This window comes from Elephantulus edwardii, unplaced genomic scaffold, assembly GCF_000299155.1.
Source record: "Elephantulus edwardii isolate Elephantulus edwardi_28Jun2011 unplaced genomic scaffold, EleEdw1.0 scaffold00005, whole genome shotgun sequence".
Lineage (NCBI taxonomy): Eukaryota > Metazoa > Chordata > Mammalia > Macroscelidea > Macroscelididae > Elephantulus > Elephantulus edwardii.
In genome coordinates this window covers 25,177,661-25,196,400 of record NW_006399755.1, presented here as the reverse complement: position 1 = coordinate 25,196,400, position 18,740 = coordinate 25,177,661, and the positions used below count along the sequence as shown (strand labels likewise).

General features: G+C 41.9%; 1 protein-coding gene across 2 annotated transcripts in view; it reads left to right on the top strand.

Moving 5' to 3' along the window:
- Positions 1-4,477: 4,477 nt before the first annotated feature.
- Positions 4,478-18,740, top strand: part of LEPROT — a 17,068-nt gene continuing 2,805 nt past the window's right edge. The window contains exons 1-3 of one of the 2 annotated variants that reach the window (XM_006879761.1): positions 4,478-4,523; positions 10,621-10,696; positions 16,055-16,241. In XM_006879761.1, coding sequence (XP_006879823.1) covers positions 4,478-4,523; positions 10,621-10,696; positions 16,055-16,241 — 309 coding nt within the window. Of the gene's footprint in view, positions 4,524-4,733; positions 4,750-10,620; positions 10,697-16,054; positions 16,242-18,740 lie in introns of those variants that run through there. The other variant, XM_006879762.1, reaches the window with a different exon arrangement.

Below are 18,740 nucleotides of genomic sequence, written 5' to 3'. Positions count from 1 at the left end.
GTAGAGTAGAGGGACAGCGCAGGAGGGGAAGACCCTCTGTGAGGTGGATTGATTTAGTGACTGGGGTAATCGGGATGGGTGTGTCAGAGGCAATGAGATTGGCACAGGATAAAGCAGGGTTTAGAGCTTTTGTACATAGGGTCGCTATGAGTCGCAAACGACGGCACATAACAACAACAACAACATCATATGAACAGGAGCTAATAGTAATGAAGGAAGAAGTCCAGCATGCATTGAAGATGGGGGGCAGAAATAAGGCCTCAGGAATCAGTGGAATTCCAATTGACACATTTCCAACTGGCAAATGCAACCCTGAATGTGCTCACCCATCTATGCCAGGAAATTTGGAGAGCAGCTGCCTGGTCCACTGACTGGACATAAGAGATCCATATTCCTATTTTCAAGAAGTGACCAAACAATTATCATTAATATATCACATACAAGCAAAATATTGTTGATTATAATTTAAAAAGAAACAAACCCAAAACACAAAATGGTACATTGACAAGGAACTGCCAGAAGTTTAAGCAGGGTTTAGAAAAGGCCATAGCCCCAGGGATATCATTGGTGTTGTCAGATGGTCCCTGACTGAAAGCAGAGAATACCAGAAGATTGTCTACTTGTGTTTTATTGACTACGCAAAGGCATTTGACTGTATAGATCATCACAAACTATGACAAGCACTGAGAATAATGGGAATCTCCGAACAATTCTGCTCATATGAAATTTAAACCTACACCAAGAAGTTATTGTCCAAACAGAGCAAGAGAACAGTGCATGGTTTAAAATTGGGAAAGATGTGGGTCAAGGTTGTATCCTTTCTCCATATATATTGAGTATGTTGAGCAAGTATTTAGTGAAGTTGAACTCTATAAAGAAGAATGTGGCATCAGGATCAGACGAAGACTCATTGACATCCTGTATTATGCAGATGACACAATGTTGTTTGCTGACAGTGAGGATGAAACATTTACTGTAAAAGATCAAGGGTTACAATCTTCGATATGGATTACATCTCAACATTAAGAATACAGAGGTCTTCCTTACTGGGCCAGTAGGCAGCATCATGGTAGGTAAAGAAAGGATTGAAATTGTCAATGATTTCTGCTTACTTGACTCAACAATCAACATCCTTCGTACACCCGTAGTCAGGAGATCAGGAGCTGCGTTGCACTGGGGACATCTTTCAGGGACATCTCCAAAATACTGAAGAGCAATGGAGTCAGTTTAAAGACTAAGATGTATCTGATTCAGGCCAGGATCTTTTTAGTCACTTGCTGTGCATCTGAGACCTGCACAATGAATAAGAATGACAGAGAATAATTGATGCTTTTGAGTTGTGGTTTTGGAGAAGAGACCATATATCTTTTGGTAAAAATGCAGCCATAGTGCTCCTTTGGAGGCAAAGGTAGTGAAGCTTCATCTCTCATACTTTGATCAATTTGCTAGGAGAGGCTATTCCTTGAAAAGGGACATATGCTTGGAAAGGGGGAGGATCAGTGAGAGGAAAGCCCCCAGAGACATGGATTCACACAGAGACTAGAGTAATGGGCTCAATTAGAGAAGATGGTAGCATAGGAAGGGATTGTTATTCATAGGGTCTCTGAGTTGTACTCCACACCACCTAATAACCACAAGGTCTAAAACACATACAAAAAAACATAGAAGGGACTGTCCTCCCTAGTCCAGTATGTTTTGCCCACCTTTATCAGAGCTACAGCTAGATAAGCACAAAGGCACGCAAACGCAGCTTGGACTCATAATCGCAATACAGGTTATATGGATGTCTCTTTTATCTTTTTAACTCTCCCTCCACTTGCCTCTTCCCTGCTTTGCAGATCTCCAAAGAGACTAGGTTTTCACGCAGCTGTGACAAAAAGTGCTCTACTGGCCTTGGGTTGGGCTTACCTGTTGTGTCAGAAGAAGTAGTAGAGATCTCAATCTATGGACTAGAAGGGTAGACATTGGAACGAGTTTGGAAGAAAATTTCAGTGTAAGGAATCCACTTAGGATTTAATTAACCGGGCGGGGCGGGCACGCAGACTGGGGGCAGGTTCTAGGTGAATGGAGGCGGGGTTCTGGAGGGAGGCGGGCCTATGTCTGGAGGGAGGAGTACTAAATGGGGCCAAGCTATGGGAAGTAGGGCGGGATTCTTCCTGAAGCGGGGACTAGCCAGAGCTAGAGCAGGATTCTAAGGGAAGTGCCGAGGCAGTATGTGGTGGGGACAGGATTCTGTGTGGGGGCAGTGTTGGGCATAGCAGGGGCAAGACCGAAGAGGCAGAGCTCTTTAGTGGCAGGATTCTGAGTATGAGGTTGGTACTGTAAACGGCGAGAACATGACAGAGAAGGGGCGGGGCTATGCGGGGATGGGCAGGTTTCTACGTGAAGGGGCGGGGCTGGGGAGCAGGAGTCTGTGTTAGTGGGCGGGGCTGTGTGGAGGGGCGGGTCTCTAACAAAGGGGCGGGGTTGACCGTGGGCGGGGACAGGGTTCTATGTGAGAGTGGGCTGTGCTGGTGGATGGGGCTTTATTCTGAGTTGCTTTTGTTCTGCGACATCTAGTCTTCTGCGACTGATAGCGACCCCTGTGTACAGTAGTTCTGCGCCCTGTCCTGTCCTGTGCCAGTCTCGCTGACTCCAATACATCTACCCCCATTGCCGCAGTTACCATGTCAATCCATCCATGTCATCCAGGGTCTTCCTCTCTTGCGTGGTCCTTACATCCTTCCAAGCATGATGTCTTTCCCCAAGGACTGGTCCTTCCTGGCCAGGTGCCCAAAATATGTGAGACAGAGTGCCAAAATCCTTCCTTGTCTCCAAGGAGAAACTTGGTTTCACTCTTAAAACTATTTCTTCTGGAAGTCTATTTTATGCTCAATACCCTTCTCCAGCACCACATTGTGTAGTTCTCTGATGCATACATAACAAATAATTGCAAAGATTATGTCCTGGATCCAGCGCACCTTAGTCTCTAGACTGACATCATTGCTCTTTTAGCAATGGACGTTGGTGTGTTTTTCTTTTCAAGTTTTGAATATTTATTATTCAGTGCAACTTCTAACATGATACACTCATGTGATTTCGTGCTTTTAGTTTATAAACACATTCTGCATCCTGCTTAAGTTAAAAATTGTGCAGATGGCTTCTGGAAGACCTTCATTCTAAGCAGAGGTCCCTGACAGCAGGTTTTCCTCCTCTCCGGAAGGTTTTCAGAGACAGTTAATCACACAGGAGGAGATTGCCCATCCCTCTTCTGGGGAGCATTTGGTGGATTCGAACTGCATGCCTTTGCGATTGCAGCGCAGCTTCTTACCACTAGGCCAACAGTGCTCCCTTCCTCTTGCATTATTATTTTATGTGGAAGGGTGGACTTAGGCATGACAGGACCATAGCTCTGTGTAAATGGACAGTGTTATGTATGGGCAGATGACACAACCTTGCTTGCTGAAACTGAAGAAGATCTGAAGCACTTACTGCAAAGATCAAGGACTGTAGTCTTCAATATGGATTGAAGCTCAACATTAAGAAGACAAAGATTCTCACCTCTGGGCCAATTGGCAGCACCTTAATAGATGGAGAAGGAATTGAGGTTGTTAGCAATTATAACTTGCTCGGATCCCCAATCAACACTCAACATCAGCAGTCAGGAAGTCAAAAGACGAATTGCACTGGGAAAACCGGCTGTCATGGGCCTCTCTAGAGTGCTGAAGAGCAACGATGTCAGTCTAGATACAAAAGTATGCCTATCCAGGCCATGGTCTTCTCAATTACATGTTATGCTTCAGAGAGTTGGACATTGACTAAGGATGACAGAAGAAGAATAGATGCCTTCAAGCTGTGGTGGTGGGGAAGAGTCTTGAACAATGGACTGCCAAGAAAACAAATAAGTCTGTCTTGAAGAGGGTGAAACCAAGTCTCTCCTTGGAGACTAGGATTTTGAAGCTCCGCCTCGCTTACTTTGGGCACGTGGCCAGGAGAGATTGGTCCTTGGAGAAGGACTTCATGCTATGAAAGGTGGACAGACAGCGCAGCAGAGAGAGAGAGACCCCAGATCAGATAGACTGATACAGTAACTTGGGCAATGGGGGTTGGTGTGTCAGAATTAGTGAGAGTGGCTCAGGATAAGGAAGGTTTCAGAGCTGCTGTACATAGGGTCGCTATGCATCATAGGCAACTCCATGGCACATAAAAACAGTAGCATACTATGACAGGTTTAGAAGCAGAAGTGGCATCCACTTCCTAAACAACATGCCTCCGGAAACTCTATGAACTTTGATAAATGTCTATGGTTGTAGAGCGATTTCAGGCCTTTTGTTCATAGGGTCAGCATGAGTTGTGCTGGACCCCATAATCAACAACATGTATGGGCGGGGCCAAGACTGAAGAGACGGAGCTATGCACTTTTGCGGGGCGGGATTCTAAGTGTAGGGGTTAGGGTTATGCAGGGCAGAAGCAGGATTCTGAGTGAAGGGGCGGGATTATGCGTGACTGGGCAGGATTCTTTGTGAAGGGGTGGGACTTCATTGGTTCGGGTCGTGACGGGGGCGGGGATTGCGAGGGCGGGGCTCTGTGTGGCAGGGGCGGGGCTCTGTGTGGTGGTGTTGCACCCGGGACTGGCGGGGCGGGGTTCTTTGTGGCTGGGGCGGCTCGGATCAGTTCTCTGGTTTGCGGGGCGTGAGCTGAGGCTTCGGAAGGGGCCGGAAGCCGGAAGCAGTCGCAGCCCCAGTTCAGGAGCAATGGCGGGCGTTAAAGGTACATCAGCAGCTCTGGGCTGGGTCGTTCTGCGGTGGGGTCTGCACTCTGCTCCCGGCTGAGCGTACAGCTGAACGTTCGGCGCGTGAGCGAGGAGCCGCCGCCTCTGGCTCTGCCACTCCTCCTGCCTCTGTGGACAGGGAGGCGCCCACCTGCTTCTCTCGTTCTGTGGAAATGGAGGGGAGTTTTGGGTGGACCCTCTGCCCTGGGTTTTTGCGTCTTCGGGCTTGCATGGGGCGTCTTTCTGCACCTTGCAGGCGGAGGCCTCGCGGCGGAGCCGTCTCGCAGGGAGACCTGGGCTTCTCCTGGGAGCATCCCATCCCTGACTCCTTGGAGCGCCCCTTCCCTCCTGGCTGCTTAGTTTCCAAGCTAGGTTTCTACTTCCCAACTTAAGTACCTAAAGCCTCGCCTCTCCTTTCCCAGCCTCTCAGCAGAATTACCGATATCTTACAGATAGCCCCTGAACACCCTCCATACTTTTACTAGACAACTTGATCCTCATGTTCCTAATGATTTGTTTTGTTTTGTTTTAACTTGAGCAGAGTTGATTGTGGCTGAATGCTAATGGAAATCATTAAGGATGCTGTATTTTTTTATAACTGTGGAAACTAAATGAGCATTTTAGCCGTTTTCTTCAAGGTTTTACCATTTATAGACAAGCAGGAAAGTAGTGTTTGGGCAGTAAGTGGTTTTGTGTGGGACACCTTTTAGAAAGGGGTACCAAGAACACCACTCTGTGTGTATGTCTTCAGAGGAATGAGGGCTGGCAGCCAGGAGAAAGATAAACTAACGTATTTTGATATAAAGTCCTTACATTTCTAATCTTTTAGCTGTTTTTGTTGTCCTCTATGACCACGACTCATAGCGACCCTGAGAACCGAAGACCTTGCTCTATGCTGCCCCATCCTTGTGATCTCTGATGTTCCAGCACATGGTTAACAGTCAATGTGTTGATCTATCTAGTTGAGGATCAGCCTCTCTTTCTCTAAATCTCCACCTTTCCCAGCATGATGTGTAAGTAGAAGGCTCTATAGAGACAAGGATAGTGAAACTTTTTACATAGTTTGGGAGGGGCCAGTCCTTGGAAAAAGAAATTATGCTCGGTAAGGTGAAAGGATCTTGTAGCAATAAGAGAATAATTTGTTTTCATGTTTGAGTTCCTGTCTTTCCTGAAATTTAAGCAGTATTGCTCTCCACTTAAACAGTATCAACATTAAACATGTGTAAAGTATGTGTGTGTTCACTGTGACATTTATCTGAGTGTCAGCTGTTAGCAGCAGATATGTTTTATCGTTATTTCTGGCTGAATTTTAAACACATCATTTTAGTCAACATGGTTTATTTGAACCACCTGCAGGATGTAATATATCTATTTGAAGATAACACAAAACCAAAAAAAAAAAAAAAGAACAAATAGTATCTAAGTATTATACAATAGTTATAACCAGAAACTTGCACATAATAGTTTAAAAATGAGAATATTTTAGAAATTATGATAAAAAATAAGAGAGACTTTAAGGTAGAAAAGAAATAGAGAATTTTGCATTTAATCATCTAGTTTTTAATGAGCAAACTACTGTGTGCATGAAACTTAAGGTAAAAACATAAATGAGACATTACTGTGAGGTTACAGTTATGTTCCTGTATAAATGTCTAGGGTGTATTTAGGTCAGTAGAAGCACTGATGGAGTTACTAACCCTACTCCAGGGAAGAAAACTTTTCGCAGAAGAGATATGCTTGACCTGAATCTGAAAGGGTCAGTAAAGATATCAGTATTACTAAGGCAGGCAGATAAATATCCAGTGACCAAAAGAATAACATGTGACATGATGGGGGTAGTCTACACAGATGCACGAAAGAGCACATCTCTTTAAGAAACTTTTAAAAGACTACTAAGGGGGAAAATGGAGTGGTTAAAGATGGAAAGGTAGTCAAAGCCAGACCACAGTTAGCTCCGCCCTCCCTCCCCTTGTGAAGACAACTGGTAGACGTAAAAGCAGTTGCAAAAGTGTGATACCACATTAATGCATTTGAAAGATCACTACCTAATGTGGAAAGGAAAAATTAAGAGTCAAAGTATAGGCATATACATTCTTGTTATGGTCTAGGCCTGCTCCCAGGCATTGGCAAAGTGTCTAGAGAAGAGGGTGGATTTGATTGATGTTTGGAAGCTGTGTAATTTAGGATTGGTGAGTCACTAGAAGGTGGAGTGGCCAATCTCCAAGATAGGACCTTTAAAGGTTAGACTAAATTCCTTTTTTGAGAAGAATGGGAATCCCAGACACTTAATTGTGCTCATGTTAAACCTATGTGTAGACTAAGATGGTGTTGTCCAAGCAGAGCCAGGGAGCACTGCATAGTTTAAAATCAAGAAAAGTATGCATAAAGACTGTATCCTTTCTCCATGCCTATTCAGTCCGTATGCTGAGCAAATAATTTGAGAAGCTGGGCTATGTGGAGAAGAATGTGGCATCAGGATTGAAAGAAGACTCATCAACACCTGCATTTCTAATGACACAACTTTGCCTTCAGACTGTGAACAGAACTTGAAATGCTACAGAAGATTAAAGACTACAGTCTTCAGTATGGAATGCATCTCAACACTAAGAAAATAAAAGTCCTCAGCATGAACCAATAAGCAACATCATCATAGATGGAGAAAAGTTATCAATGATTTTGTCTTACTTGGCTCCACAGTCAACACCCTTGGTACCAGCAGTACCAATAATGTCTGTTTAAACGCCAGGGTCCTCCTGGTCCAAGCCTTGTGCTTTTCATTTACTTGCTATGCCTCTGAAAGTTGGACAGTGAGTAAGGATGACCAAAGAATTGATGCCTCTGAGTTGTGGTGTTGGAGAATACTGAACATCCACTGGGCTACTAAAGAGCGAAAATGCCTTGGAGAAAATGCAATGAGGGTGTTCCTTAGGGTAAAGGATGACAAAATTCTGTCTCACATACTTTCAGCATTTTAGCAGGGACTAGTCCTTGGAAAAATACATCATGCTTGGAAAAGTGGAGGGCCATCAAAAAGAGAGGATTACCCTTGACAAGATAGATTGACACAGGGACAATACCAGTGGGTTTAAGTATATCAGAGATGTTGAAGGTGGCACAGGATAAGGCAAGGTGCAGATCTCTTGTTCATGGGGTAGCTGTGAGTTGTCGTTGGCTTGATGATACCTAACAAGAAGTGCTGGTAGGGGAAAGAGGCTGAATTGTTCAAGTTTACAGGTTAAATTCAAAGACCTTCTTGATTATGAGTCAGTAACTAGGTCAGTGGCCTTTTTTGTTTTTCCTTTGGTTGGTTGTCCAGTGGAAAAGTCCATACTGAAGTTGGCCCTGCCCACCTAGTTTTTAGGACTAGCTATGGTCCTTAAGAGTTATCAGATGTGACAGACAGGTCATTGTTATCATGGGGATTTTGGATTGAAAGCAGTTTATCAGCAAGGATGTGTGGAATGAAGAGAGATGGAGTTATATTCCTGGCGAAATATATATAAAAGGTGGCAGGGAAGAGATTACTGGGAAGTAATTTTCACAACCTGCGACTCAATGGCACTTAACAACAACAGCAACAACAGTTTTCACAAAACTAAGAGGAAGCTATTAGATATGGTTTTGAGTCTTGAGAGATGAGAGCCATAGGACAGAAAGGTTTAGATTCTTAGCTTTGAAAGGTCTCCTGGAGGAGGCATTCTTACAATCTAAAACCCGACCCACTGCCATGGAGTCAGTGACTCATAGTGACCTTCCATGAGGTTTCTGAGGCTGTCAGTCTCTCCAGGAGACTACCCATATTTCTCTCTCAAAGTGGCTGATGTATTTGAACTGCCAGCCTTTTGGTTAGCAGCTAATACATACTATGCCAACAGGGCATGAGATATGGATGAGGTGGAAAGGTGGTAGTAAGGATCTGTGCTGCCCACCCTTCGCTGCTAACTTGAAGGCACCTGGCTCCAATCGGCAAGCCTCTGTACTGTTTACTGTCTTTGAAAAACCACTGGCGGTTCAGCTTTGAGTGGATTCTTATTCAGCAGCACGTAACAACAGTGGAATAGTGTGTGCTTGTGCTGCTAGCTGAAAGATCAGAGGTTCAACTTCAACAACTGTTCTGTGGAAAAATTATAGGTAATTTACTCCCTAAAGATTTGCAGTGTCTAAAATTCAATGGAAGATCACTCTGAGTTGGAATCAACTCAAATGAGTGTGTTTTGGGGGCTACATTGTTGTTGTTAGGTGCTGTTCAGTCAACTTCAACTTACAGCAACTCTCCCAACCTATCTTTTCCTAGGATTGGCTCCTCCTGGCAACATGCCCAAATGATGTGTGCTTAAGTTTCTCCATCTTTGCTTCTTCAGAGCACCTTGCTTGCACTTCTCCAGGACAAATTTGATTGTTCTTTTCACAGTCTATAGGACATAGATGATCTCATTTAATTTACACAAACTCTTTAATAATGTGGCACTATTATTCTCATTTACTGGTGAGAAATAAGGTGGAAAGGATACCAAAGGTGGACAGAATAAATATCTCTCCTGTTTGTGATTTAGAGTTCATACTTTTTAACAATCATAATTAGTCTCAGCAGCGTGACAAGGGCAAACAGATTCTACCCTCAGAGTTTGCTGCAGGGAATAAATATCTTTAGTGGATATTGTGGCTGTGAGTATGCTCGAGTTGGAACCAACGCATAGCTGACCCTCCAGCTGGTTTTCAGAGGCAGTAAATCATACAGGAGGAGATTTCCCTTCTTTCTCTGGTAGGGCAGCTTGTGGATTTGAACCACATACCTTTGGGTTAGCAATGCAGCTCCTTCAATTTTAATTATATCTCAAAATTAATAAAACACAAGGGCTCCCTAGTGGAGACTAATCTGGAATAATTTTCTATGGAGCCATAAATGTGCTCTTCACATATTCAAAATACATGGTTTGAGGAAGGAAGTAATGAAAAAGAACATATAGGTGTGGTTGTTGTTTACTGTTAAGTCAGAACTGGCCCATAGCTGGCCCTTTAGTGGGTTTTCAGAGACAGTTCTAATCACATGGGAGGAGGTTGCCCATCTTCCTACCTTGGAGCAATTGGTGGATTTGAACTGTGTGTCTTTTGGGATTGCAGAGCAGCTCCTTACCACTAAGCCATACAGTTTTGAGTGAAATGAAGGAAGGCTTTCAACATTTAGATTATCAGCATGAAATGACCTGCTTTTGTCCATAGTGAGTTTTTCTGTTTTGCTTAGACTAATTGGCTGGCTAATTTTCTGGCAAATACAGAAGAAAATAATTAAGGAGAGCTTTGATATTGGTATTGGAAATGCTTGAGGCTTTACCCTATGATTTGAAAGTGCTGGGGACAGGCACTCAAATGCAGCATCAGTTAATAAATTGCTAACTTTGCTTAACATTGGAATATTTAGATCCTTTTTTGACTCATTTTTTTGAGATGTGATTTACATCCCTTAAAACTAACCTCTTCAGTGTACAGGTCAGAAGTGTTTTAGTATATTCACAAGCTTGTGCAACCATCCAAGCATAAAGCCATTGGTGCGAGGTTGATCCTGACTTACAGCAACTCTCTGGAGCAGAGTAGAAGTGCCCCAAGGGGTGTCCGGAGCTATAAATCTTAATAGCAGACTGTCATGTCTTTCTTTCATAGAGCTGTCTGTGGGCTCACATTTTCAGTTAGATACCGAACACATATTCCCTCTTTGCTGTAAGGCCTCCATGGTGCAACTAACACCACTCTCTAATTCCAGAATATTTTCATCATCCCCCCAAATCAACTCAGAGTACATTAGTACATCACTCCACATCTTTCTTCCACTTAGATTTTGTCACCCATTTAACTCTTTGTTTCGCTTTTCACAGCTCTTGTGGCTTTATCCTTCAGTGGTGCTATTGGACTGACTTTTCTTATGCTGGGATGTGCCTTAGAGGATTATGGGTAAGTTATACTTTAAAAGGAGAATTATCTTTGTTTTATCTTTGTCAGCATTCAATAGGTGTTAGGAAGTTTGGTTAACTTAGTGTGAAGCTCTGACCAATTGAATTAATAAATATTTAACCCAGTCATTCACTTGATGGATTTGTTGTTTTTATGGAGGGAGAGCTCTTTTTAAAGTGGGTATATTAATAAGATTGAGTTGGAACCAACTCATAGCTGACCCTCCATAATGAGAGGATATCCATATGCAGGAGGACATTGCCCATCTTTTCCCTGAGGAGCAGCTGGTAGGTTCAAGCCACATGGCTTAGGGTTCGCAGCATGATTTCTTACCAATAGGTCTGTAGAGTTTCCTTATTGTGAAACAGAGAAAGGCAAATGATTCTGTCAACAAATCATGTATGTTGCCCAAACTGGGCCTCCAAACAGGTTTCAAATCACTTCATTCTAGATTTGACCTTTTGTTGAGAGTTTGCATTTTCATCTAGTACATAACAGCAATAACGTGGGTGCTTTGAGGTACAATGTCAAAATTGAATATTTGAGATATAAACTAAGTAGTCTGCAAAATCTAAAATGTTCACTATCTGACCTTTTACAGAAGAAGTTTTCCAGCCTTCAACATATTTATTGAACATGAAATACTTAAACTTTACATGCATCACTGTTGCTTCTTTCTTAACAGTCCTCTTGATTAGTTATTGATCACTTAGTATAAATGGGCTTGTATAGTTTCTTTGTTTTTCAGAAAACTCACTGTATTCCAGGAAGAATTAGGAGCCCTTGACTGTGGCCATGCCAGGTGCCAGCTGGGTCTGTTTCAGGACTTTTTCCTCCATTTTCATCATGTGTAAAATAGTTGTTTGAGTGAAAGAACAGGAGTTTGAGTGAAAGAATTTCTACAAGTCTCTCAAGAATAATGTTTGGTAATTCTTGTAATAACACTGTTACAGATTATATTGTGTCTCCCCACTATATATGCTAGATTCCTGACCTGTGGATATAATCCCTTCTAGAAATAGTATTTGTTGTGTTATTGGAGCACTTTAGCTTTGTATGAAATCCAATCACTTCTGAGTGGTATAAAGGACAGCATAGATACAGAAGCAAGCAAGTGTTGTTGGGGGAAAGATAGATTGCCACGGAACTCTTGGCTGTAGGCGTGTCAGTAGTGAAGGGGCTGCAGGAGCTAACACAAGGTATTTATCCCCAAGCCAAAGGGAGATAGCCATTCCTTAACTTAGTGCCTTAAATTCAGATTTCTAGCACCAAAATTCTGAAAAATAAATCCACCTAACAAAAATGGGTGTATTTCTACTATTACAACACTAAGAAACAGGCACAAACTAGAATCTCTGTAATTTGGGAATCCAGTCTTAATGCTTTCACCCTGAGTCCTCTTGATAAAGGGCACATTCCTGTCTGCTCCCTAGCTGTCATCCTGCATTCCTACATGGCAGCCTTCATCACTGCTACCACACACAGAAACTGTCTGGTTCAGTGTATCTGTGCTATTACAAAATTGTGGTGGTGATCTGTACTGTCATGGGATAATAGATGTGTGTGTACATGAGTATGTGTGTGTGCATGTGTGCTGGTGCATATATGTATGTGTGTGTATATATACATGTATATGTGTATATATATATGTTGATCTATATTGATCGATTCCTATACCTACATCTATATATCTGATAGTATAGTCTATGGTGAATTGCACTACAAGCCCAAAGGCTGTGAGTTTCTGGGGATTCAAATCTACCTGTTGCTCCTTGGGAGAACGCTACAATCGCTACCTGTTGTGATTGATGGGTTTGGAAAGCGAGTGGAGGATTGCTGTGAGAAGGTATATACTTAATGGCAATAAGTTTGAGTTTTTGATAGATTTTATAAGTAGGTGGTGGTGGTTGTTGTTAAGTGCTGCTGAGTCACAAGCAACTCATAGTGACCCTATGAAAGAGAGTCCTTGACGCTTGGTCATCTCTCATCCTCTCTCCAGGTTCATAGGGTTTCCAGAGGCAAGCTATTACGGAAGTGGATGCCACTTCTCCTTTCAAGCTTGTTTTAATCAGGGAGCTCCACCCCACTTTCTGTCCGCACTGGATAACCAGCCATTAATGCATTTAACACATCAGTGTCACAGTGTTCAGCTTCACAGCAACCACAAGTTACCACTGTACAGCAACTTGTACACCAGGGCTGTACAACCTAGAGGAATGTCTGAACAAAAACAATGAAAGACAGGCCTGAGGGCCGCAGATTAAAAGTCACCCACCTTCAGCTTGGTAGCATCGCCTTTTGTCCACTGGGCCAGCTGATTTCTCTATTATAAGTAGGTAGCAACAATATTTTCCTTTGAAGAACTAAAGCATATTATACTAAATACCTAGGTGACAGAGTAAAAGATGATAGATTACTTCTAAAGTACTTACAGAGTTAATTGGGACCCAGATGGCAATTTTAAGTAAATACAAACATTGCATTTTGGGAAGAAACAAATTTTTTTGTGTGTTAAATTATTATTTTGATAATTTAGTAAAGATTGTTGTTGTGTACCATCGAGTAGAGTGTGTTTCAAGTTTTTATTAGTACGTATTGAATATTATCACTAATATCACACACTAGCAAAGTCCTGCTAAAGAATATCCAGAAATAACTGGAATAGTACATTGACAGAGAACTACCAGAAATACAAGCTGGCTTTAGCAGAGGTTGTAGCACTAGGTAGGACATTATCACCAATGTTAGATGGATCGTGACAGGAAGCGAAGAGTACCAGAGGAATGTCTATCTGTGTTTTATTGACTATACAAAGGCATTTGACTACGTGAATCACAACAAATTGTGGTTAACCTTGAGGAAAATGGAAACCCCAGAACACTTGATTGTGCTTGGTGCAAAACCGATACTTGGATCAGGAAGCAGTCCTCAGAACAGAGCAGAGAAACTGGTTTAAAATTGGAAAAGGGGTGTGTCAGTGAAGCATACTGTCTCCATAACTTTTCAATCTATGTGCAGAACAGATCATTCAGGAGACTGGGCTTTATTAGAAGGAAGATTGGAGGAAGACAGTCTACATTATGCAGATTACACAACTTTGCTTACTGAAACTGAGGAGGACCTGAAGCGCTTGCTGCAGAAGGTCAAGGACTGTATTCTTCAATATGAATTGAAGCTCAACATCAAGAAGACAGAGATTCTCACCACTAGGCCAATTGGCAGCATCATGATAGATGGAGAAGAGATTGAAATTGTTAACAGTTACAGCTTGCCCAGCTCCACAGTCAACACTCTTGGCGCAAACCATCAGGAAGTTAAAAGACGAATTGCATTGGAAAAATGTGCTGTCAAGGACCTCTCCAGGACCTCTGAAAAGCAGTGATGTCAATCTCAAGTGCACCAAATCCAGGCCATGATCTTGGCAATTACTTCCTATGGATCAGAGAGCTGGACAATGACTAAAGATGACAGAAGAAGAATTGATGCCTTTGAGTTGTGGTGCTAGAGAAGAGTTTTGAACATACCATGGACTGCCAAGAAAACAAATAGATCTGTCTTGGAGAGGGTGAAACCAAGTTTCTCATTGGAGGCTAGGATTTTGAAGCTCTGTCCCACATACTTTGGGCACATGGCCAGGAGGCACTGATCCCTGGAGGAGGACATCATACTTGGAAGGGTGGAGGGATGGCGCAGGAGAAGAAGACCCTGGGAGAGATGGGTTTGATAGAGTAACTGGGGCAGTGTATCTGAATCAGTGAGACTGGCTCAAGACAGGGCTTCAGAGCTGCTGTAGATAGTCACTATGAGTTGGTGACTCAATAGCACCTAGCACCTAACAACAACAATATAACTATTTTCATATCTTCCATACCTACATATTGGCTCTCAGCTACTAGTGAAAAAAGTCATTGGTTCAAACTCACCCAGTGAATCTATAAGAGAAAGACCTGGTTGTTATTCCCAAAAAGCATACAGCCTGGAGAATCCTAGGGGCGGTTACACTCCATCACTTAGGATAACTGTGAGTAAGATGGACTTAGTGGCAACTAATAACAAAGTTTAAATGCACTTACTATTTTGCTCATTCAACAATTATTAATGGAGCGTCTCATGATAAATACTAGAGAGAAATAGTGATTTGCTAAAACAGAGATCCATGTTCTCATAAACAAGAAAAATCAGGTAGGACTAAGTGCTGTGCAGAAAGTTAAAAGAGGGTAATGTGCTAAGAGTGACTTGGAGTGCTCTGGAATGGATGGTCAGGAAAAGCCACATTAAGGAGAGGGCATTTTGGTTTAGATTTGTGTGATAATTAGGAGCCAACAGGGAAATAGCCAGGGAGCTGTGATCCCAAAGCAGGAATGAGTAGTGTTTAAGAAACAGAAAAAGGCTGTGTGGCTACCAGAGAGATGATATCAGATGACTGGGAGAGATGAACAAAACCAGATTATGTAAGCTTTAAGGCACAGATTATGGATTTTATTCTAAGTGTGATATAAAGCTATTGAAAGCTTTCAATGATTCACTTACTGGAAAGATCTTTATTGAGCTGGCAAGTGTAAACCACTCTTTCAGCATACCACAAATAAAACTGAGGTGAGAGTATGCCCTTAAAGAAATTATAGCTTAATAATACTATAAACACAGAAAGATCCAGTGTGGAAAAACAATGTGTACAGACTTTATAAGTAAACCAGTATAAAATAAAAAATTTTTTACAAAAGAAAAAAAAAATACTTGTAAACACACTAGAGGCACCGTGGTTAAGTGTTCAGCTGCTTGCTGTAACTTTTGATGATTCTAACTCACCCAGCAGTTTTTATATAGGAAAGAGACCTGGTGATCTCAAGATTCACTGCTGCTGAGCCCGTTCTGACTCATAGTTGACCTTCCACTGGGTTTCTGAGACCGTAAGTCATGAGAAGAGACTGCCTATCTTTCTCCCTCGGGCTGTTGGTGAAGTCGAATTGCTAGAGACACATGACCTTTTGATTAGCAGCACAACACCATGAACTGTCACAGAGAAAACTACTCTGTCATACAGAGACACCGTGACTTGGAATTAGCTTGATAGCACTCAGCCACAACAATACAGGGAACGACAGAGTGTCTTGATCAGTCATTGTTTCGTTGTTACTTAATACCATATAAACTACCTATGTATTAATGAACTGGTATTTTAAATTATTAGTCCTTTTCTGATCATAGTAAAAATTATCTTATGTACTAATATTAACAATTGAATTTTTTTTACATAGAATTTTAGATGAGCACTGCTTTAAACACCAAAGTATGTTTTTAATTTCAAATGTAACTAACTTCTCTTTTTTGTTTTTTCCCCCTGGGACTGTCTGGCAGTGTGTACTGGCCATTGTTCGTCCTGATATTTCATGCCATTTCCCCCATCCCGCACTTTATTGCCAAGAGAGCAACATATGACTCTGATGCAACAAGTAGTGCTTGTCGGGAGCTTGCCTATTTCTTCACTACTGGAATTGTTGTCTCGGCCTTTGGGTTTCCTGTTATTCTTGCTCGTGTGGCTGTGGTAAGTTTTATTTTCTATTGTTTGGCCAGGTTGACACAGTTTATACTTTAAACACTTGTGTCTGGAATCATGCTTTCATTTTCATTGCTTATACTTTATACACAAAACCAGATGTCTCTTAGTTTCTCTGTTTCTCCACTCCATTACTGATCTGTCAGTGTCTTGGCCATGTTTTCAGAATATGTTCTTTGTTCTCTTGCAGCCTTAGCTAGACGTGCTGTTTCTTACTTTTTTCCATATTAATCTCTATTTTGAAATTTTTCTTGTATCCTTGTCTTTTCTAAATCTTTAGGCAATTCAAAAAAACTGTAATAGTAATCCATTTTTAGTTACAAAATGAATATCAGATTCGTCTGCAAATAGGATCATGTACTCAATTTTTAACTCAATAATAGCCATATTTGAATTTCAACTAGATCATGACTGTGTGGGGTGTTAGAAATCCTGAAAATTGGCTTTTCTAGCCATTGAGTTAGTCCCCAGTGGGGCATGGTCTCCAGCTACCTTCAGTATGGACACATGATCTTGTAAAGCATCAGCAGCTGTGGGATCAAAATAAGAGAGAGAGAGAGAGAGAGAGAGAGTGAGTGCACGAGAGAGCACTTTCTACATTGTGAGGTACCCTGGTGACAGCAGTAGTAGAGAAAGAGAGATAGTGGAAGAGACTGTGAGAGTGCTGTCAAGAGACTGGCAAGGTGTAACCAGAGGAAAATCTAACTTGTAACTGCTCTGAAATAAAAATCACAGTTAAAGGTTTTCTTTGCTGGATGATTAGTGAAAAATCTGACTTATAGCTGCTCTGAAAGTTTTACTGGTGGATTGAGGTAACCAAAGTCTTCTTGTATTTGTGCTGCTAAACTGAACCTAGACTTCACTAATTTGGGAATTGTGCCTTGTTAACCTGGCTTAGGACTGCTGTACTAAACCTGGACTTACATTGTGACTATTTCTTGCCTCCCCCACTCTCCAACTTCTTTCCCTAATAAACCCCACAACTGTGAATAAAGTCTGTGAGTCAACAACAAACATCAGACCCTAAGATTGGTAAAAATAGGGGCAGGAGCATGTGGGGTAGCATGTCTGACTATGTAGGTATCTGTATAGCACTATGGATGGATATTGTTGTTACTGTTATGTGCCACCATGATACTGTACAGATGGATGTTGTTATTGTTATGTGCCATCAAATCTGCTGGGACTCCTAGTGACCTTATGCACATTAGCTCTGAACTCTGCCCTATGCTGAGCCAATCTCACTTCCTCCTACACACTTACCCCATTACCCGTTATTGTGTTAATCTGTGTTATCCGGGATCTTCCTCTCATGTACCATCCCTTGACCCTTCCAAGCATGATGTTCTTCTCCAAGGACTGGTCCCTCCTGGCAACATGCCAGAAGTACATTAGACAGAGCTTCAAAATCTTTGCCTCTAAGTAGAAACTTGGTTACACCATCTTCAGGACACAACTATTTTTTTCTCTTGGCACTCCATGGTATATTCAGTACTCTTCTCCACCACCACAATTCAAAGGCTTCAATTCTTCTTCTGTCACCTTTAGTCATTCTCCAATTTTCTGATGAATACTAAGTAATTGTGAAGACTGGTCTGGATCAGGCACATCTTAGTCTCTAGACTTAATCTTCAGTACTGTGGAAAGGTCACCTACAGTAGATTTTCCCAATGTAAGTTTGTCTTTTGATTCCTGACTGCTGTTGCCAGGAGTGTTGATTGTGGAGACAAGCAAACTGAAGCTGTTAATAATCTCAGTGCCCTTTCTGTCTATCTTACTGCTGCTAATGAGCCCAGTGGTGAGAATATTTGTTTTCTTGGTGTTGGCCTCAGTCCATATTGAAGACTGCAGATATTGGTCTTCTGCAGCAAATGCTTCAGATCCCTTTCAGTTTCACAAGCAACATTGTATCATCTCTATGACACAGGATGTTGATAAATCCTGATACTGCATTCCTCCTCATACAATCCGGCCTCCTGAATGATTTATTCCACAGATAGATTGAAAAGGTTTGGAGACAGGATACATCCCTGACTCACTGCTTTCCTGATTTTGAACCATGCAGTGTTTTGGGTTTTTTTTTTTTGGTTTTTTTTTTTGTTCTGTTCTGATGACAACTTCATGGTCCAAATATAGGTTTCACATTAGCACAATCAAGTTGTTCTGGGATTACCATTTTTAAAAAAAAAAGTTTTCCATAGTCAGTGAAACACAGGCTACCTTCTGGTACTCTGCATTCAGCCAAGATCCATCGGACATTGGCTGTGTCCCTAGTGCCATGGCTTCTTCTAAACCCAGCTATGATTACTATTGATGGGAAAATTTCCCCTTTATGAAGACAGTAGAAGTCAGACTTGGCCATCCCCACATTCCTACTGTCCCTTTAACACTATGATGGTACCCTTTTAGTTCTAAAGTAAAAATTTCCTTTCATCTCCAGAAAGCACATTGTGGGTATAATTTATTCAGTTATATGATGCTTGCATT